The sequence below is a fragment of the Myodes glareolus genome, chromosome 3, assembly GCF_982192425.1.
Source record: "Myodes glareolus chromosome 3, mMyoGla1.1, whole genome shotgun sequence".
In the NCBI taxonomy this organism is placed as follows: domain Eukaryota; kingdom Metazoa; phylum Chordata; class Mammalia; order Rodentia; family Cricetidae; genus Myodes; species Myodes glareolus.
In genome coordinates this window covers 128,904,010-128,920,772 of record NC_142028.1, presented here as the reverse complement: position 1 = coordinate 128,920,772, position 16,763 = coordinate 128,904,010, and the positions used below count along the sequence as shown (strand labels likewise).

Here is a 16,763-nt window from a genome sequence, read left to right as displayed (position 1 = left end):
TAAATTACTATTAGACTTATTCATTTCATTTTATGTGTGAGTGTTTTATCTGCATACATGTATTATGTGTGTGCTGGGTGTCCAGCAGCTCAGAAGAGGAAGTGAAGCTGCAGACAGATGCCTGTGACCACTACATGGGTGCTGGGCCTCAAGCGTATGCCCTTTTCAAGAGTGACAAGTGTCCTTAACCACTGATCTATTTCTCCAGCTCCCTTATTTCTATTTTTAATTATCTACCTATGTGTGTGTGTGCCTACGGAGGCCAGAAAGGGGAGTCAGATCCCTTGGAGCTGGAGCTGTGTGCTGCCTGGCATGGTGCTGGAAACGGGGCCTGGGTCCTCTGCAAGAGTCATGTGCACTCTCAGCCACCGAGCGTCTCCAGCCCCAGGTTGCTTCCATTTTAAAAAGTCTTACTGAAGCTGTATATGTACAATTCACTCATTTGAATTTACAAATTTACAGTCCCAGTGCTTTTAGTGTATTCGGCTTCATGGAACAGGCAAAAAAAAAAAAAAACAAAAAACAAAAACAATGTTAGGCCCTTTCCATTGACCCCCTCCCTACCTGCCACCATCCTCTCCCTCCAGCCTGGTGACCTCTTCTCTACCTCCTGTCCCTAGATGGTTTGTATTCTTTCTTACCCTCCGCATGTTTTCAAGGTTTCCCACCTTGGAAACCAGTTAGCACTTCTTCTTACTGTGTGCGAGCAGACCGCATTCTGTCTGCCTGTCCACCCTTAAATGGAATGTCATTTGTTTTCTGCTTTGGCTGTTATGCACAAACTGCTACGGACATTACATATAAGTATTCCTGTGGCCAATTGTTTTTATATTTGGATATCTACCTCAGAGCATAATTGCTAAATTATATGTTATTCTGTATTTAACTATTTGAGGGACTGCCAGGTATTTGACATTCCCTCACATTGTGTGTGAGTTCCAGTTTCTCCACATCTTCACAAACAGTGATTAGTATCTGTCTTTAATAATAGCCATTCTAGTGGGTGTGCGGTGGCATCATATTGTGATTTTAATTTGCATTTGCCTGAAAGCTGAGAGCATCCTTTGGTGTTCTTGTTGGGTACTTGAATGTCTTCTTGGAAAAATGCCTGTTCAGATTCTTTCCCATTCGGTTTCTTAAAGATTTATTTTGTTTATGTTTGTCTGTGACTGGGTATTATGTGCATGTGAGTGCCAGTGCCCTTGGAGGCCAGAGGTGTGGATATCCCTGGAACTGGAATTTGGGCAGTTATGTGTCCCTGGACATGGGCACTAGAATCAAACTTGAGTTCTCTTCATAGCAAAATGTGCTCTTAGCCTTCAGCCGTCTCTCTAGCCTCTGTTTTGTCCCCTTAAAAAATGAGTTGTTTTTTTTTTCATTTTTGTGGAAAAGAGCTTTAGAATCTATTTTAATTGGTTTGGAAACATAGGGGAGAGTGGTCTTAGGACATTTGTCAACCTATCTCTCTCCCCATCTTGAACCAGCTGTGGTTAAACATGTCTGAGAATAGCTGTGCTGTCTGCTTCGACTGCTCAGGTTAGGACTGTGGAGATAAAACCATCTCTTTAAAGGACGAGAGATAAAACTCTGGTTGAGTGCTTCCCAGAGTGCATAAGAACGACCCTGAGTTCCATCTCCAGTTCCGAGTGGGGTCGGGTGGGAGATCCCCACGTCCCTTAGACTTCACTGAAGCGATAGAAGTTGTAACCAGTTGAACAATGATTCTGGGAAAGCACCGGATGCTTGACTTGCTTCTCCTCATGAACTGTGATATACCTGCTTTGTTTCAAGTCTCTGTGACTTCAAACTCGGCGTCCTTTGTGGGCTCTGATGGAAAAACCCAGTTTCCAGCTTCTTAGACCCACCCTTTTCTTTTTCCTGAGGAGAATCTCAAGATAATTTATAAACGATTGACTTTCCTTTCAATTCAGCCTTTTCTTCTTTATCAGCACAGACCCTGGCCTGCTTAAAGTGTCATCGCTGTGTCTCCCATCCTGCCCTGTGTTCTGAGGGCTGACCACAGAACCTCACACATGCTGAACATTCTTGCTCACCACTGCACGGCATCCTAAACCCTTAATTGTGCATACATTGTTAGACCTCTCCATCACTGACAAATACCTGGCAGGAACAATTTAAAAGGAAAGAGGGTGCATTTTGGCAAATCAAAACAACTCTGAGATTCCATCTTATACCTGTCAGAATGACTAAAATCAAAAACACTAATGATAGCCTTTGCTGGAGAGGATGTGGAGTAAAGGGAACACTCATCCATTGTTGGTGGAATGAAAACTTGTGCAACCACTTTGGAAATCAGTGTAGCAGTTTCTGCAGGAAATTTGGATCAATCTTCTCCAGGACCCAGCAATACCACTCTTGGGAATATACCCAAGAGATGCCCAATCATACTACAAAACCTTTTGTTCAGCTATGTTCATAGCAGCATTATTTGTAATAGCCAGAACCTGGAAACAACCTAGATGCCCCTCAATGGAAGAATGGATAAAGTGTGGAATATATACACATTAGAGTACTACTCAGCAGTAAAAAAACAATGACATCTTGAATTTTGCATGCAAATGGCTTACAGTTTTAAACCTTGGTTGGTTGGATCCATTCCTTTGAGCCTGAGGGACGGCAGAGCATCACAGCATTGGGAGCATGTGGCTGACGCTGCTCACCTCATAGCAGCCATGGAGCAGAGTGGAGACAGGATGATGGGACCCCATAGACATGCCGCTCCAGTGGCCTGTTTCATCCAGCCACTCGCCAACTCTTAGTTTCTGCCCTTTTCCCAAACAGCACTGCCACCTGGGACCAAGCCTTTCACATGTGAGTCTGTAGAAAACATTTGAAATTCAAAACCTAACAAAGCCCTTTGAGGTGTTGTGGTATCTGACAGGTTTTTCTTTCTTTCTTTCTATATTGCTTTGTTCCTCTGGAATTTTTAAAGCAGAAGGAAGTAATCAGTCACACATGCTGGAATTGAATGCGTGTAGAGTGTGCAGGCCGTCTGTAAAGATGGTTCATTCTTTTTGCCCTGTAATGGGGACACCAGAAAGTCTTGAGTTGAAACTATTTCCCCACACTGTTTCTTTGTAAGTCACATAACTGATGTACATTAAACTTTGTACATTTTACAGGTAGACAGTGTCATGAGTATGTCACCACAGTCAAGACAGTAAACACATCCACCCCCTTCAGAAGTGTCTCTGTGTGTACAAACACTTAATACAACATCTCCCATAACAAATTTTAAAATTATAATATTATTCTTAGAGAATTACAATTACGTCTCCTTTTGGTCTATTTTGTCTTTTTTTCTTTCTTAGCAGTATCTAGGGCCTCATACTTTTGAGCTCTTTCATAGCACATGCTTAGGTGCACGCATGCTGCCCACTGGAGATGATGCTCCGGGGTGTGCACAGTGGCCTTGCCACCACTTGGCTTACTGTGACTCACGGCATGGCAGACAGATGGCATGTTTAGATGGGCGTGTGTAGGGAGATGGTGTGCATACATCTATTAAACACTCTGGTGTTTAGTTTTACTTGCAAAATGAATGTTTGCTTTTCCCGAAGGAGGAAGGATGTATTTGCTATGCAGCTTTCTTCTCGCTGGAGTTAATGAGAAGAATTTGTGTTGCAGCAACTGTTTTCACCAATTTGAAATGATAAAATGACTTCATTTTCTAGCCAATCACTGGTGTTTTTCCGTCAGCTTAGTGGCTGCACGTGAATTTACTAATGTTTTAATTATTGTCTACAGCACCACAGTCCCTCAGTCAGCCGTGGCTTGGTGGGGCTTTCAGTCCAATAGTCCTGGCTCTGTTGTGGCTTCAGTGATTAGGTTTAATTAACCTATACATTTAAATTAATACAATAAAATTAATTTAATTTAATTTAATTCTATCATTCTATTTACCAATAAGGCTCGGCAGTCAAAGGCTGGAGTTAAAAGCCTTCTAGCTCAGAGAGGCTGAGCAGCAACTAGTTGGTCTTACTTTTTGGCCAGAGACACCACAAAAAAATATGTCTCTTCCCTCAGCCCAGAACCAAAAGGAAGCTCAGACTCCTGCCCCTACCTGGATTCTCTATGGCCAATTTTGGTCAGCTAGTCACTGGCCCTACCCCTTGATTCTAGCTATAACTTCTTTGTTGGGATTTGAGCTATAACTTTATTGGGAGTGTTAGAGTGCCATCAAAATATCCCACAATAAGTCCCTCTTTTATATAAAACATTTACACATGCATGTGCTATCTGCCATGTGTATGCAGATGCCCGTGAAGGCCAGAAGAGGGGATTGGGCCCCCTGGAGCTAGAGTTTCAGGCAATTGTGAGATACTTGATGTGGGTGCTAGGTACCAAACTCTTGTCCTCTTCAAGAGCAGCACGTGTTCCTGACTGACAGGCCATCTCTTTAGCACCCCCACCCCCTTATTTTGAAGTACTTTTAGCTTACTCAGTAGGGAAGTTAATAGTACAATATTGATTGAACTTCCAAGTACCTTGAATTAAACTAGGGTTGGCAATTATTCTTCTTAATGGCATGATTTTTAATCTTGATGCTTCTTTGTTGGACAGTGAATTTTGCCTTGGAGTGGTGCGGGTAGGACGAGGCAGATTTCAGCGAGGAGAAGGTGCAGTAGGTCTTTGTTGAATGCAGGGAAGAGTCCTGACTCTTGACAAGAAGTTGGCACATCCATGGCTGTGTTTAGATTCATACTTAGAAATATACTTCTCTGTGGCAATGTACAGGAAACATGCTTTTATTTCAAATAACAGAATAGATTTAAGCTAAAACTACATATAACATATAGCCCCAAGTCTCAGGGGTATAATGTCACTGTTTCAAAATTAAACCCTGACGTTTCCAAGGGATTATTGTAATAATTTGCAAGTAGTATTTTTTGTAGGTTCCAATATTTGTCTGTACAAATATTTAGGGTGTTTGTTTTTGAGATAGGGACCTGTTATGCAGCTCATCCTGGCTGATATATACCAGTATGGTCTCAGGCTTCTCTTGCCTTAGTCTTCTGAATGTTGAGATTACATGTGTGTATCGTCACATCCAAGTTCATTACACTTTTGATTCATTCCTCAGGTAATTAAGCAGGTGTCTTTTCAGGGTTCCTTGACTGTGGTTTGGGAGAAATCACCAACATTATTGAGCTTCATCATCATCCCATTTGCACTTTTTTTTTTTAAAAAAAAGTGTGTTTTTAGATATTTTAAAATTCAAACACTTTATTTTATTGTGTATAATCATTGTACGTGGTACTGTGGTACATAAAGATATTTTTCTACAGATACATGTCTGCCTCTCCACCTCCCATTAGCGCCTTTATTCCCCCATGCAATTTCATGTCATTTATGCATATGTGATTTTGCCCATGTATGTATAAAATCTAGGAGCCACATCTGTGGTTAGTTATCTCCAGTTTCTTGTAATTCGACATAATTCCTTTACAGCTGAAGACTCACTGTGTATATGGCACAGTTTCTTCATCCATCCCTCCATTGCAGTCCCTAGCTTAGCTATTGTGAAGAGTCTGGCTGAAAGTCTGTCTGTCAGATACCCAGTTGTATAACAGGGTTATTTAGCAGATCTACTTTCATTTTTTGTTTTTACAGATTTTATTCATGGGTTAAACAGTAACTAACTCTGAGTCAGCAATAATGCAAGGATTTTGCTTTAAGGAAAGAAATAAAAGTTCTTCCCCTTGGTATCATTTAACTAAGAACGAGCCCCGGTTTGAATTCTCTACTTCGTGTTCCCTGTTTCTTCAGTCCTTTGTTGTATGATCTGAATCTGTGTCTGTCTGCAGGGTGTCTTCTGTCTGTGTGTCTGTCAAACGAAGGGCTTCACTCTGTCTATTGAACAGCACATGAGAAAGAATGGGATACGTTATGTAAATCTTTAACAGAGTTTTATAAGGGATTAAGCCACTGGCTCCAAACTATCACACAACAAACAGTATTATAAATATTGTTTATCAACCAATATTCATAAATGTTGCTTTCAACCTTGGTAGTAGATTTTAGGAAGTTGCTTTCAATCTCTGTGTTTGCTGCTTTCAGCAAATGATACACATGCATTGTTCTGGACCAGAGGCATGGAAGATTTAAGATTACAGCTACAAACTGGACAGTGATGGCACACGCCTTTAATCCTAGCACTCTGGGAGGCAGAGGCAGGCAAATTTCTCAGTTCTAGTCCATTCTGGTCTACAGAGTCAGTTCCAGGGCAGCCAAGGCTACACAGAGAAATCCTGTCTCGAAAAAACAAAGAATGACAAAACAGAAAGACTGTAGCTGTGCTGAGCATTCGCTTAGATGTAAACGATAATTACATGAGAGATCCAAGGCAGGTAAGGATGATTGTTCAGCTAAAGGCAGACTAAACAGTTTGAATACACAGTTGGCTAGCTGTCATGACTTATGTGACATCAAGGTGTTTTATTATTAATTCTGGGTGTGTGATCCAGCAAACAGTAGTCTCTTAGAATATAAGAGATAATTTTTGGAATATTTCATTACCACAGTTTTGTTCTTTGTTTTTGTCTTACTATAAAGACTTTGCTGGCCTGGAACTCAAGAGATCCACCTGCCTCTGCCTCTAGGAGTGCTGGGATTAAAGATGTCTACTATCAAGGTAAGCCAGTTTTTAGTTTACTGAGGGACACACACACACACACACACACACACACACACACACACACACACACACACTGGTTTCCATAGTGAGGGAATTGGTTTATATTTCTACCAGCAGTAGGTAGATAAGGCTTCCCTCTGTCTACATTCTCACCAACATTTTTTTTTGTCAGAACCCAGATATTTTTAAACTGTACATAACAGTCACTTTTCCTCTGGGAGGCAGTAAGATAGACATATTTAGTCGCTCATCTGAGCAAGCTACCAAGGAAATAAATAAAGCTCAAAGGTCCCTGGAAGAGCAACTAGTTTAAATAGTTCAACAGTATTGGCTCAAATATTTATGATAGAAAAATTTGAATGAGAGAAGTAAGGAAAGTTACATTTCAGTAACAAACCTAAAAGGAAAATAAAGACCATCTTAAACTGTGTGAGTTTGCCCACTTCCTTATTTCTGCATTTGAACAGGGAACAGAATCTTAAGCTATTTTAATAAATTTTTGTGCTTGATGTTTGTGCTTGATGTTGTCTGCCCCCTTCCTTAGTGTGTCTGTGTGTGTATGTGTATGCATATGTTGGTAGTGTAGGTTCATGTGTGTGTGTCTGGTGTGTACAGGTATGTATGGAGGCCTGCTTTGGGTGTTGTTCCTCTGGCATTGTCTGCTCTTTCTTTTCTTTTCATGTTCTTTATTTTATTTTATTTTATTTTATTTTGGACATGGAGTCTTCCACAGTCCAGGAGCTCACTGAATAGACTGACTGCCCAGCCCCTTCAGGTGCCACCTACCAGTCTCTACAGCCTCGTCATGAGCACACACCATTATACCTGGCTCTTACTTTAAACATGGGTTCTGGGACTTGAGCTTGCATATCAGGTGTTTTACCAGCTAGGCTGTCTCCCCAGCCTTTGCTTTCAGGTCTTAGACTTTGTCTTCCATCTTTCTTTTTATAACTAATATGCATATTTAAAGACAGTCTAGCTGTATTTTCTGGAAAGATGTTGACTTCTCAGTAGTTCAGGGGCTGTGCTATAGTGGTTTGTTCTGTGCATATCAAACTGACAGGACAGTTGGACTTGCTACATCTGTGTTTCCCAAAAAATCTTTGTGTTGATGATAATATAAAGTCTAACACTAGGAGAAAGCACATACCTCTGAGTTCAAGGCCAGCCTGGTTTACAGAGTGAGTTCCAGCACAGCCAAGACTACACAGAGAAACCCTGTTTTGGGGAGAAAAAGATCTAACAGATTAAGAACTACTATTCTTAGGCTAGAAATACAGTGTAGTTGGTAAAGTGCTTGGCATAAAATGATATGGTAGGATATACCTGTAATCTCAGTATGAAGTTGGAGTCCTGAGGAAAGAGTTCAAGGTCATCTGCAGATACAAAGTGAGCTTGATACCAGGCTGGACTACGTGAGATCTTATCTCAAAAAAAAAAAAGAAAAGAAAAGAAAAGAAAGGAAGGAAGGAAGGAAGGAAGAAAGACAAAAATAAGCAACAGCTTGGACAGATAGGCAGTAGATATTTATTAGCCTGGGGAGTTTTTCTTGACCCATCTTGACTGCTCCATTTCTCTCCATCTCAGCCGCTTCCTGAGAAGTTTGTGGTGAAAGGGGTCGTGGATCGTTTCTCAGAAGAGTTTGTGGAGACCAGAAGAAAAGCTTTGGATAAATTCCTAAAAAGAATTACAGATCACCCTGTGCTCTCTTTCAATGAACACTTCAATGTATTCCTCACTGCTAAGGTATGGGCAGAATTTTGTGTATGTCTCTTTAAATGATTATTATTGGGCTCCTTCTCAAACCACCACTTTGCTCTTTCACGAGCCACTTCCCTGAGTGGTGCCCTGAGGTGGGCATCATAAGATCCCCGACTTTGGGTGCCCACGGCATTAGCATGCTCTCTGTTTTAGAATCCAAGAGGAGGACAGGCTGCCCCTTTGTCTTAGCAATGGAAGTCGGTATTTTTACTTGCCAAAAACAGAAGTGTCCTGTAAATGCTTCTTGGCAGTGTTAGTAGGTGAGGCTTACCAAGAATAGGTACAAAAGCTAAAGGATACTGAGCTTTGGTAAGAGTGTTCTTCAGGGCTGGCAAGATGGTTCAGTGGGTCAAGTATTGGCCACAGAAGCCTCAGGAGCCAAATCTTCTTTCCAGGACCCACATAAGCATGGAAAGACCCAGCTCCACAGGGTTACCCTCTGACCTCCGCATGCCATCCACATACCAACGTACACATGCACACACACACACTCAAAATAACTCATTATAAAGTTATTCTCCATAAGAACCTTGTGTTTTACACACAAAGGTCCTTGTGCCCATAGAGCACTAGGGAACCAGGAATGTTAAACATGCAGAGGCTTCTTCTCAATGGAAGAATTACCTGAGCGTGGACACAGGTTGTTAACAACCTGGTGACCGTTTTACTATCTATCGAGGCAGATCTCACCCACTGTCTTAAGGTTTCTGTTGCTATGAAAAGACACCATGACCATAGCAACTCTTATAAATGAAAACATTTATTTGGGGGTAGCTCACTTACAGTGTCAGGGGTTCAGTCCAGATGGGGAGTGTGGTGGCATGCAGGCAGTGCTGGAGCTGAGAGTCCCATATCTTGCAGGCAATGGAAAGTTGATTGAGATATTGGGTATCTTGAGCATAGGAAATCCCAAAACATGCCCCCGCAGTGACACACTTCCTCCAACAAGACTGCATCCATTCTAACAAACCACACCTAATAGTACCTCTCCATGTGAGATTATGGGAACCAATTACATTCAAACTACCACACCTACCTTTTGCTATAAAGGCAGACCTCACTCAAATCACCCAAAATGTTTATCCCAGACACTTCCCTTCCTAGAACATTATCTTTAGCTCTCAGTTAATAGAACCCATCCTTAGGGGAGATGTCACATTTACTTTATGGCCTCTATGCTATCTTGGTCAGAGACCACAATAGATTCTAGGCCTTTTAGCTGTAGAACCAGCCCTCATGGTCTCATGTACTTGGCAAAGGAGTTTCTATGTAGTCACATCTTAAGCTTTATTGTGCACCTGGAATTGGAATGATTGTTGCCTGGAAACTTTTTCCCAAATTATACTGTGTTTTACATATGCTGACAGCAAACCACCTTGCTGGTTAATTAGGTCATTACAACAAGTAACCAGGCTAGCTCAAGAGTAACAGGAATACTTTAATGGTTAAAGAGGGGAAACTTACACTATAAGAATGGGAGTTCCGAAATCCGGTAGGTCCGGCGGGCACTGCGCAGAGAGAGCACGCACTTGCATCTCCCGGTTTTTCTACCTGGGCTCCAGGCGGCCACACTCTAACCAGATGTGATTGGTTGAGCTTCCATCATCTCCCCCTTTTGTCTAAACAAGATCGATCCAAACCCAATGCAACTATATACAGTAGGAACAGATACCAAATATAAAATTACAAACAGTAAACAATATCAAGCAAGAAATGTATAACAAAAGCATTTACTAAGCATTCTATTTCAAGGAGTCTAAATAATGTATTGAAATTAAGTTTAGCTAAATCATGAGGAGGGTAACTACAATTATCTAATTGTATAATTATCTAATTATCTCATTAATCTTCAACTCCATCAAAGATCTGAGAAGGGAAGTAATATTACTTGAGTAAACAGGAAGTACAATTGAGAAACTTCCAAAATGTACAACAAATGACAGAGACAACTGACTACTAACTGGGCAATCACCCAAAGTCTCATTTGTAATGTTGAGGCAACCAACTTTGGCTAAGGCCTAACGTAACTGACATACCATTTTCAAAGGCAAGAAACTTCAAAACTGTCTTACCTGTCTTGGCAGGATATGACAGTCCTGTTTTATCCATTTACGGATACTCTGTATCTCTGTTGGTGGTTGAGGTATGGGCATTTCTTTGCTCAAAGGCCAGTTCTGCCAAGAAGAAAGGCTCCAAGTGGAGTGTCTTTGGTGCTCAACATTCTCTCGGGAATAGATCGGTGTTGCCCAGAGTGATTGTGTCTCACTACCACGGAACTCTAAGTTAGATTAAAGGCCATTTTCTACAGCTCTTTGAAGAAGTTGAAGACTATCTATATATACTGAATATAATCTCCATGTATCTAAAGAACTTGATTAGCCTAAATATAAATATGACAAACATAGATGACTATTGATCTATAATTCTCAATACCTATCTGACTTAAAGACTATGACAATAAACAACTGTGCAATAAATAAGAACAATGACTTTCAAATGTAAACAATGTATAATGTACATTGCAATACGGTATTCTGTCAATCATGTTTTAAATAAACACTGATTGGCTAGGCAGGAAGTATAGGCAGGTCAACCAAACAGGAAGTAGAGGCAGGGCGATGAGAACAGGAGAATGCTAGGAAGGAGGAAGCCCATTCCTGCAGTTCTGCCCAGATCACTGAAGAAGCATGATGTAACCTGCCCAGCTGAGAAAGGTACCGAGCCATGTGGCTGACATAGATAAAAATAATGGGTTAATATTAGCTACAAGAGCTAATAAGTAGCCTGAGCTAATGGGCCAATCAGTTTTATAAAACTTATGGAGATCTCTGCGTGATTTTCTTTGGGGCTTGCCAGCTGTGGGGAACTGGGAAGGACATAAACCCCAACAAGCAGGCCCCTTCATGTTACACCACCTAGCATCAGACTTCCCAGGTCTGATCCAGATTGACAAAGTTAATCTGAGCCGAGTTTTCTTTCTCACCTCTTCCCTGCCTTGATACCTTCGGGCCCCCTCAAGAGCCCCGTAAATAACTGTAGCTTCATTTCTCAGACGAGGGAACTGAAGTTCAGAGGGATTCAATTTGTTCATTTGGCATCATTAGGACTTGAAACTGGGTCCTGTGGCTCTTAAGGCCTGATTCCCTCATCTGTACCACAAGGCCTGGCCATTGCTTGCCGACAGCAATGTTCTTCTTAGGTGTGTTTTCCAATCATTTGCCAAAAAAGTAGTTGTTTCCAGCCTGTTGCTAGAGACTGTTCAAACTCAAGGTGCTTGTTCAACTGGCCTTGTGCTTTGCTTGCTGTGGGCAGAACTTACCTGAAATCTTACTATGCAGAAATGTGTCACATGCTCAGACTCTCCCTAGCCAACCCATTTAGCTTCAGATTCCTGTATTCAAGCCATATATAGAACGCTCTAATGACAAGGATATCGAAGTCTAAGTACTGTCCGTTTCACACTGTTAAAATTACAGAGGCATGTGTGCAGATGGCAACTGCAAAAATTTAAGGCTTCTGGAAGATTCTGTTCTCCACTCACAGAAACTATCTGGCAAAGTCCTCTAAGCTTTTGTTTTTAACTTCCATGGATGGCAGCTCATACAATAGCTCCCCCTACAGACTGAATATGTTTGATGTACGCATTTCTCAGTATACTAATACTTAGGTGTGGTTCTTCAAGTTTCTTGTTCTCCCAAAGTGCATGTCAGTTCTCAGGGTGTAGGTTCTTTGTCCAGAAGACCCAGGCTGTCCTCATTACTGAATGTAGTATGGGAGGGTTGTGACTTTGATTCCTGTTCCTTGGGAATCTGTGTGAAGAATGAGTGGTAAATTTTGTCTTGGAGAGAGATGAACTAAGATTTCTGGGCTAATAAGTGTGACAAAGGTTTTTTAAGATTTATAATACAGTCCTTCAATGTCTCCATCGAAATCCTGACCCATGTAAGTGAGTGCAGGAGAGCAACCCTTAACCACAGAGTTCTGCCTGGACTTGGTGTGATGTACACTTTTAATCCCAGCACTTGGGAGGTAGAAGCAGAGGACTGGGACAGGGTCATCCTCAGTTACATAGGCCAGCCTTGGGTACATGAGCCCCTTTCTGAAGAAACAGAGAAGAAAGCCAGAACCAAAACAAAACAAACTGCAAGCCCATTTTAGTGTCATTTGCCGAACTAAACACACCAAATAGCCACTTACACTTCCAGTTTGTTACAGTTTTGAGATGGGGTCTGTGGTGGTTTGAATAAGAGTGGCCCACAGAGTTCCTGTATTTGAATGCTTAGTCATCAGAGAGTGAGAAGGATCAGGAGGTGTGGCCTTGTTAGGGAAGGTGTGTCTCTGGAGGTGGGCTTGAGATTTCAAAAGCCCACACCAGGTCCAGTGTTTGTCAGTCTGTTTGACCCGCCCTGCCCAATAAATCAGGATTTCATCAGGATTTCTCTCCTGTCTTCCCCTTCCCTTCCCATCCCTCCTGTCCCCTCCACTCCCCTCCTCTCCTCTCCCTCTCTCTGCCAGTGGATCAGGATGTAGCTCTCAGCTACTTTTCTAGCACCATGCATACCACCATGTTCCCTGCTATGATGACAATGGAGTAAACCTCAGAAATTGTAAGCAGGCTCCAATTAAATGCTTTCTTTTATAAGAGTTGCCTTAGTCATGGTGTCTCTTCACAGCAATGGAGCAGTGACCATGATAGGGTTTCAATTTGTAGCCCATGATAGCTCGAACTCCTGATCCTCATCCCTTAGCCTCCCAAGTGCTGGAATGATGGGCACGCACCACCAGCTCAGATCTAAGAGCTTTTTGGTTGGTTGGTTGGTTGGTTGGTTGGTTGGTTTGGGGGTCAGGGTCTTACTATATAGACTAAACTGGTCTTGAACTCAGATATCCACCTGCCTCTGCCTCCTGAGTAATGGGACCACAAACATGCGCCACTATGCTGCGCAGGGTATCTTTTTAAAGATACAGTATTGGATACAAGAGGTTTAAAAGCCCAACCCATTTCCACTATTGTTGACTCACAGGAAATTTGGAGTTTAAAGTTTGTTTGCAATGACACCTCAGCTGAGTTTTCTAGCAGCGCTTCTGTTGTTTCTTCTCAGCGCCCTACCTTCTTCCCTCCACCTTTCTTATGTGGCTCTAATTGCGTCTGAGTGTGTGAATGGAACAAATCTTTGGGCATTTAATTTTGTGCTAAGACAGCATGGGGCATTTTTACCAGAGATTTTACAAAAGTTGTGTTAGAAAGAGTGTTGCGTTTAAAAACAGGATGTAGTAAAGACAGGATGTAGATTTGACTAGAGGATCTAGGGCCCCACCATTTTGACATATGGGTGTGAGTCTGGGGATCTGTTGTAGAGTGCTGTTCCCCAAGCTGCCATCGTATCAGAGTAGTTGTGACTTTTTGCAAGAGTCTCAAGAGTGGGGCCTGGTGACTGCTGATGTCCATCAAAGGAGGCCAGGCATGTGTGTGACGGGGCACTTCATCTCAGCCACCCGTATGGGTATGTCCTCATCCATACTGGGGTGAGACACCACAAGATGGTTATAATCCCTCACCTGTACTCTGTAAGTAAGGTCAGTTAAGTCCCTGACTCCTCACTTTAAACTTTAGACTGTACTTTGGTTTGCCCTACAAGAGTAGATAGATGTTTATCTGGCCTCCCAATGGGAAGAGTTCCCACAGTGGGGCTATCATGTGTATGCGGCCCTAACAGCCCTGCTTTCTAGGGCTTCAGGAGCTCTTTCCTTAGACCTGGCCGTGTGACCAAGATGGTACTTTGTCATCTGCAGGACCTGAATGCCTACAAGAAGCAGGGGATGGCATTGCTGAGCCGAGTGGGAGAGTCAGTCAAACATGTCACGGGAGGCTATAAGCTGAGGAGTCGGCCTCTGGAGTTTGCAGCCATCGGTGACTACTTAGATACTTTTGCACTCAAACTGGGAACCATTGATCGGATAGCCCAACGGATCATCAAAGAAGAAATAGGTGAGCTCTTTGTTGAGACTAGTGGTGCCCAGAGTGGTGGGGATGGCATGTATATATACCGGGCTGAAGCAGCCTGCAGAAATGCTGCAGTGGCAGAACCAGGCCTTGTTCTGCTTAAAATCCAAACACAAAGAGGGAGTAAACTTTTGAACTTGGAATCTACTCCTTCACCATGCCCTGCTTCACTTCACACCCTCTTCTGAGTCAAAGTCTGTCTGTCCTTATCACCGCCACTGCTTGTCTACCCTTCTCCTGTCAGGGTCACCTGATTAGCAACAGCCCAGTAACAGTGGGGCAGTTTGTCCCCTCACACAGGTATAGGCCAGACATACCAGAACAAATGAACATGTCACGCAGGCCTTTTAAAACATGTCAGTTACTATCATTTCCTAATAGTTAAACACAGCAACCACATTTTGCCAAAAATGGCAAGAATCCTGGTGACAAATGAAGGGCCAGATTTACCCTGTAGGGGTGAAAAATAATTTTTTTCTTCTTCCCTGGAACCACTGATAGGACTGTTGGGTGGCAGGCTGCATCTGCCTGTATAAGACCACATCTCTTCCAGCAGAGTGTGTTCCCCATAATCCTGTTGTTTCTCCATTGTGACTGATTTTTTTTTCTTTTAAAAAGATCCCACTGCTGGGAACTAAAGACATGACTCAGATTAAGAGCACTGTTGCTCTTGCAGAGGACCTGGATTCAGTTCTAGCACCTGTGGACTCACAACCACGTGTAACTCCAGTTCCAGGGGATCCGAGGCCTTCTATACCTTTATGAAAGTCTCCCACATTGCTTTGTAAGATGTTGCACTTGCAGCATGGGAAGAGGTGATTGTTTTCAAAGTTCTCTGGGTTTGCTCTTAGCCACTTTCCCATATAGGGCATTTTGGTTCCTGTTAACAAGAATCCTAGATGTTTGGATGTTAGTAATTTGCAATAGCTTTGAGAAATTAAAAACATTATTAGGAATGTATTACACTTAAAGGAAGGCATGCCCAGGAAAGAGAACAGCCAAGGCTGTGCACCCAATTCCTAACTCAGTCATACACCGAGAGTTCCCCAGCCAGATTCCAAGTGGCTTTTCTTCCTATAGAGTACCTCGTAGAGCTGAGGGAATATGGGCCTGTGTATTCCACGTGGAGCGCCTTGGAAGGTGAACTGGCGGAGCCCCTGGAAGGTGTGTCGGCCTGCATTGGGAACTGCTCCACGGCCTTGGAAGAGCTGACCGATGATGTAACAGAGGACTTTCTACCAGTGCTCAGGGAATACATTCTGTACTCAGACTCCATGAAGGTAAACTGGCTTGCTCTCTGTGCAGTGTCAAGTGCATGTGTTATCTGTCCATCTCTGTGGTCGGGAAGACTGACGCCACAGACATATAGGTAGAGCGTGTGGTAAACAGAGGGTGGGAATTAAGTGGAAGAAAAGATCAGAAGAAATTTTCAATCAGTGTTCTCTTACTGAGGAATGAGATGATGTGGGAGAAGGAGTTAACTAACTTTGGGAATTAAAAACCTGATTTGTTGGGGCTGAAGAGATGACTCAGTGGTTAAGAGCACTGGCTTCTCTTCCAAAGGATCCAGGTTCAATTCCCAGCACGCACATTACTTCTTAGAATTGTTTGTAGATCCAGTCCCAGGAATCCACTTCTAGTCTCCTCAGGCAGCAGGCACTCGTGTGGGGCACAGGCAAAGCATCCATACACATAAAACTTGGTTAATTAAAAAAGCACGTGATTTGTTAAATAAAATTTATAAAGTTGGAAAATGTGGTTGAGAAAGCAAGACCAGATAGTTGGAGAGTAAAACTCAACTGCAAATATGTCAAAACTGGGACAGAAGGTGAGCGAGTGAGTCACAGTGAGCACTCATCTCAAGGCTCAGCATCCTCTGGGGAACCAAGGGATAACCAAGGGAAGGAAATTAAGAAGAGATAATACAAGAAAATCTCCCAAACCCGAAGATACAAATCTTTTGCTTAAAAAGAATGTGCACCTCAGATATATATGCTCCTACAGTCTTGACATATCATTATTACAGCTGTGAGAAACTAAAGCCAAGGACTGGGTATCTCAGTGGTGGAACACTCGTCCAGCATTCTTAAGAACCTAGATTCAGCCTTCAGTACTGGGGAAGAATCATGGACAATTACTGGGCTGGGGAGATGGCTGGGTGTGGGGAGTTGGGTAAGAGCACTTGCTATGAAAGGTTGGATAAGCCAGGTGTGGCTGTAGGTGCCTGTAAGCCCAGTGCTGGGCCGTGATAGGGGATGGCAGAAACAGGAGCATTACTGGGACTTGCCAGATGGTTGTTAGTCTAGGTGCAAAAAACCTATAAACTCCAGGTTCTGTGAG

The 16,763-nt window shown here is 42.6% G+C and overlaps 1 protein-coding gene across 3 annotated transcripts in view; it reads left to right on the top strand.

Moving 5' to 3' along the window:
- Positions 1 to 16,763, top strand: part of Snx30 (sorting nexin family member 30) — a 129,283-nt gene that overhangs the window by 77,771 nt on the left and 34,749 nt on the right. For all 3 annotated transcript variants that reach the window (XR_015737592.1, XM_087904978.1, XM_048459404.3), the window contains exons 4-6: positions 8,246 to 8,404; positions 14,213 to 14,408; positions 15,504 to 15,703. Coding sequence is in view for 2 of the 3 variants with exons in the window: in XM_087904978.1 (XP_087761104.1) it covers positions 8,246 to 8,404; positions 14,213 to 14,408; positions 15,504 to 15,703 (555 nt within the window). In the remaining variant the exon portion in view is untranslated. The remainder of the gene's footprint in view (positions 1 to 8,245; positions 8,405 to 14,212; positions 14,409 to 15,503; positions 15,704 to 16,763) is intronic.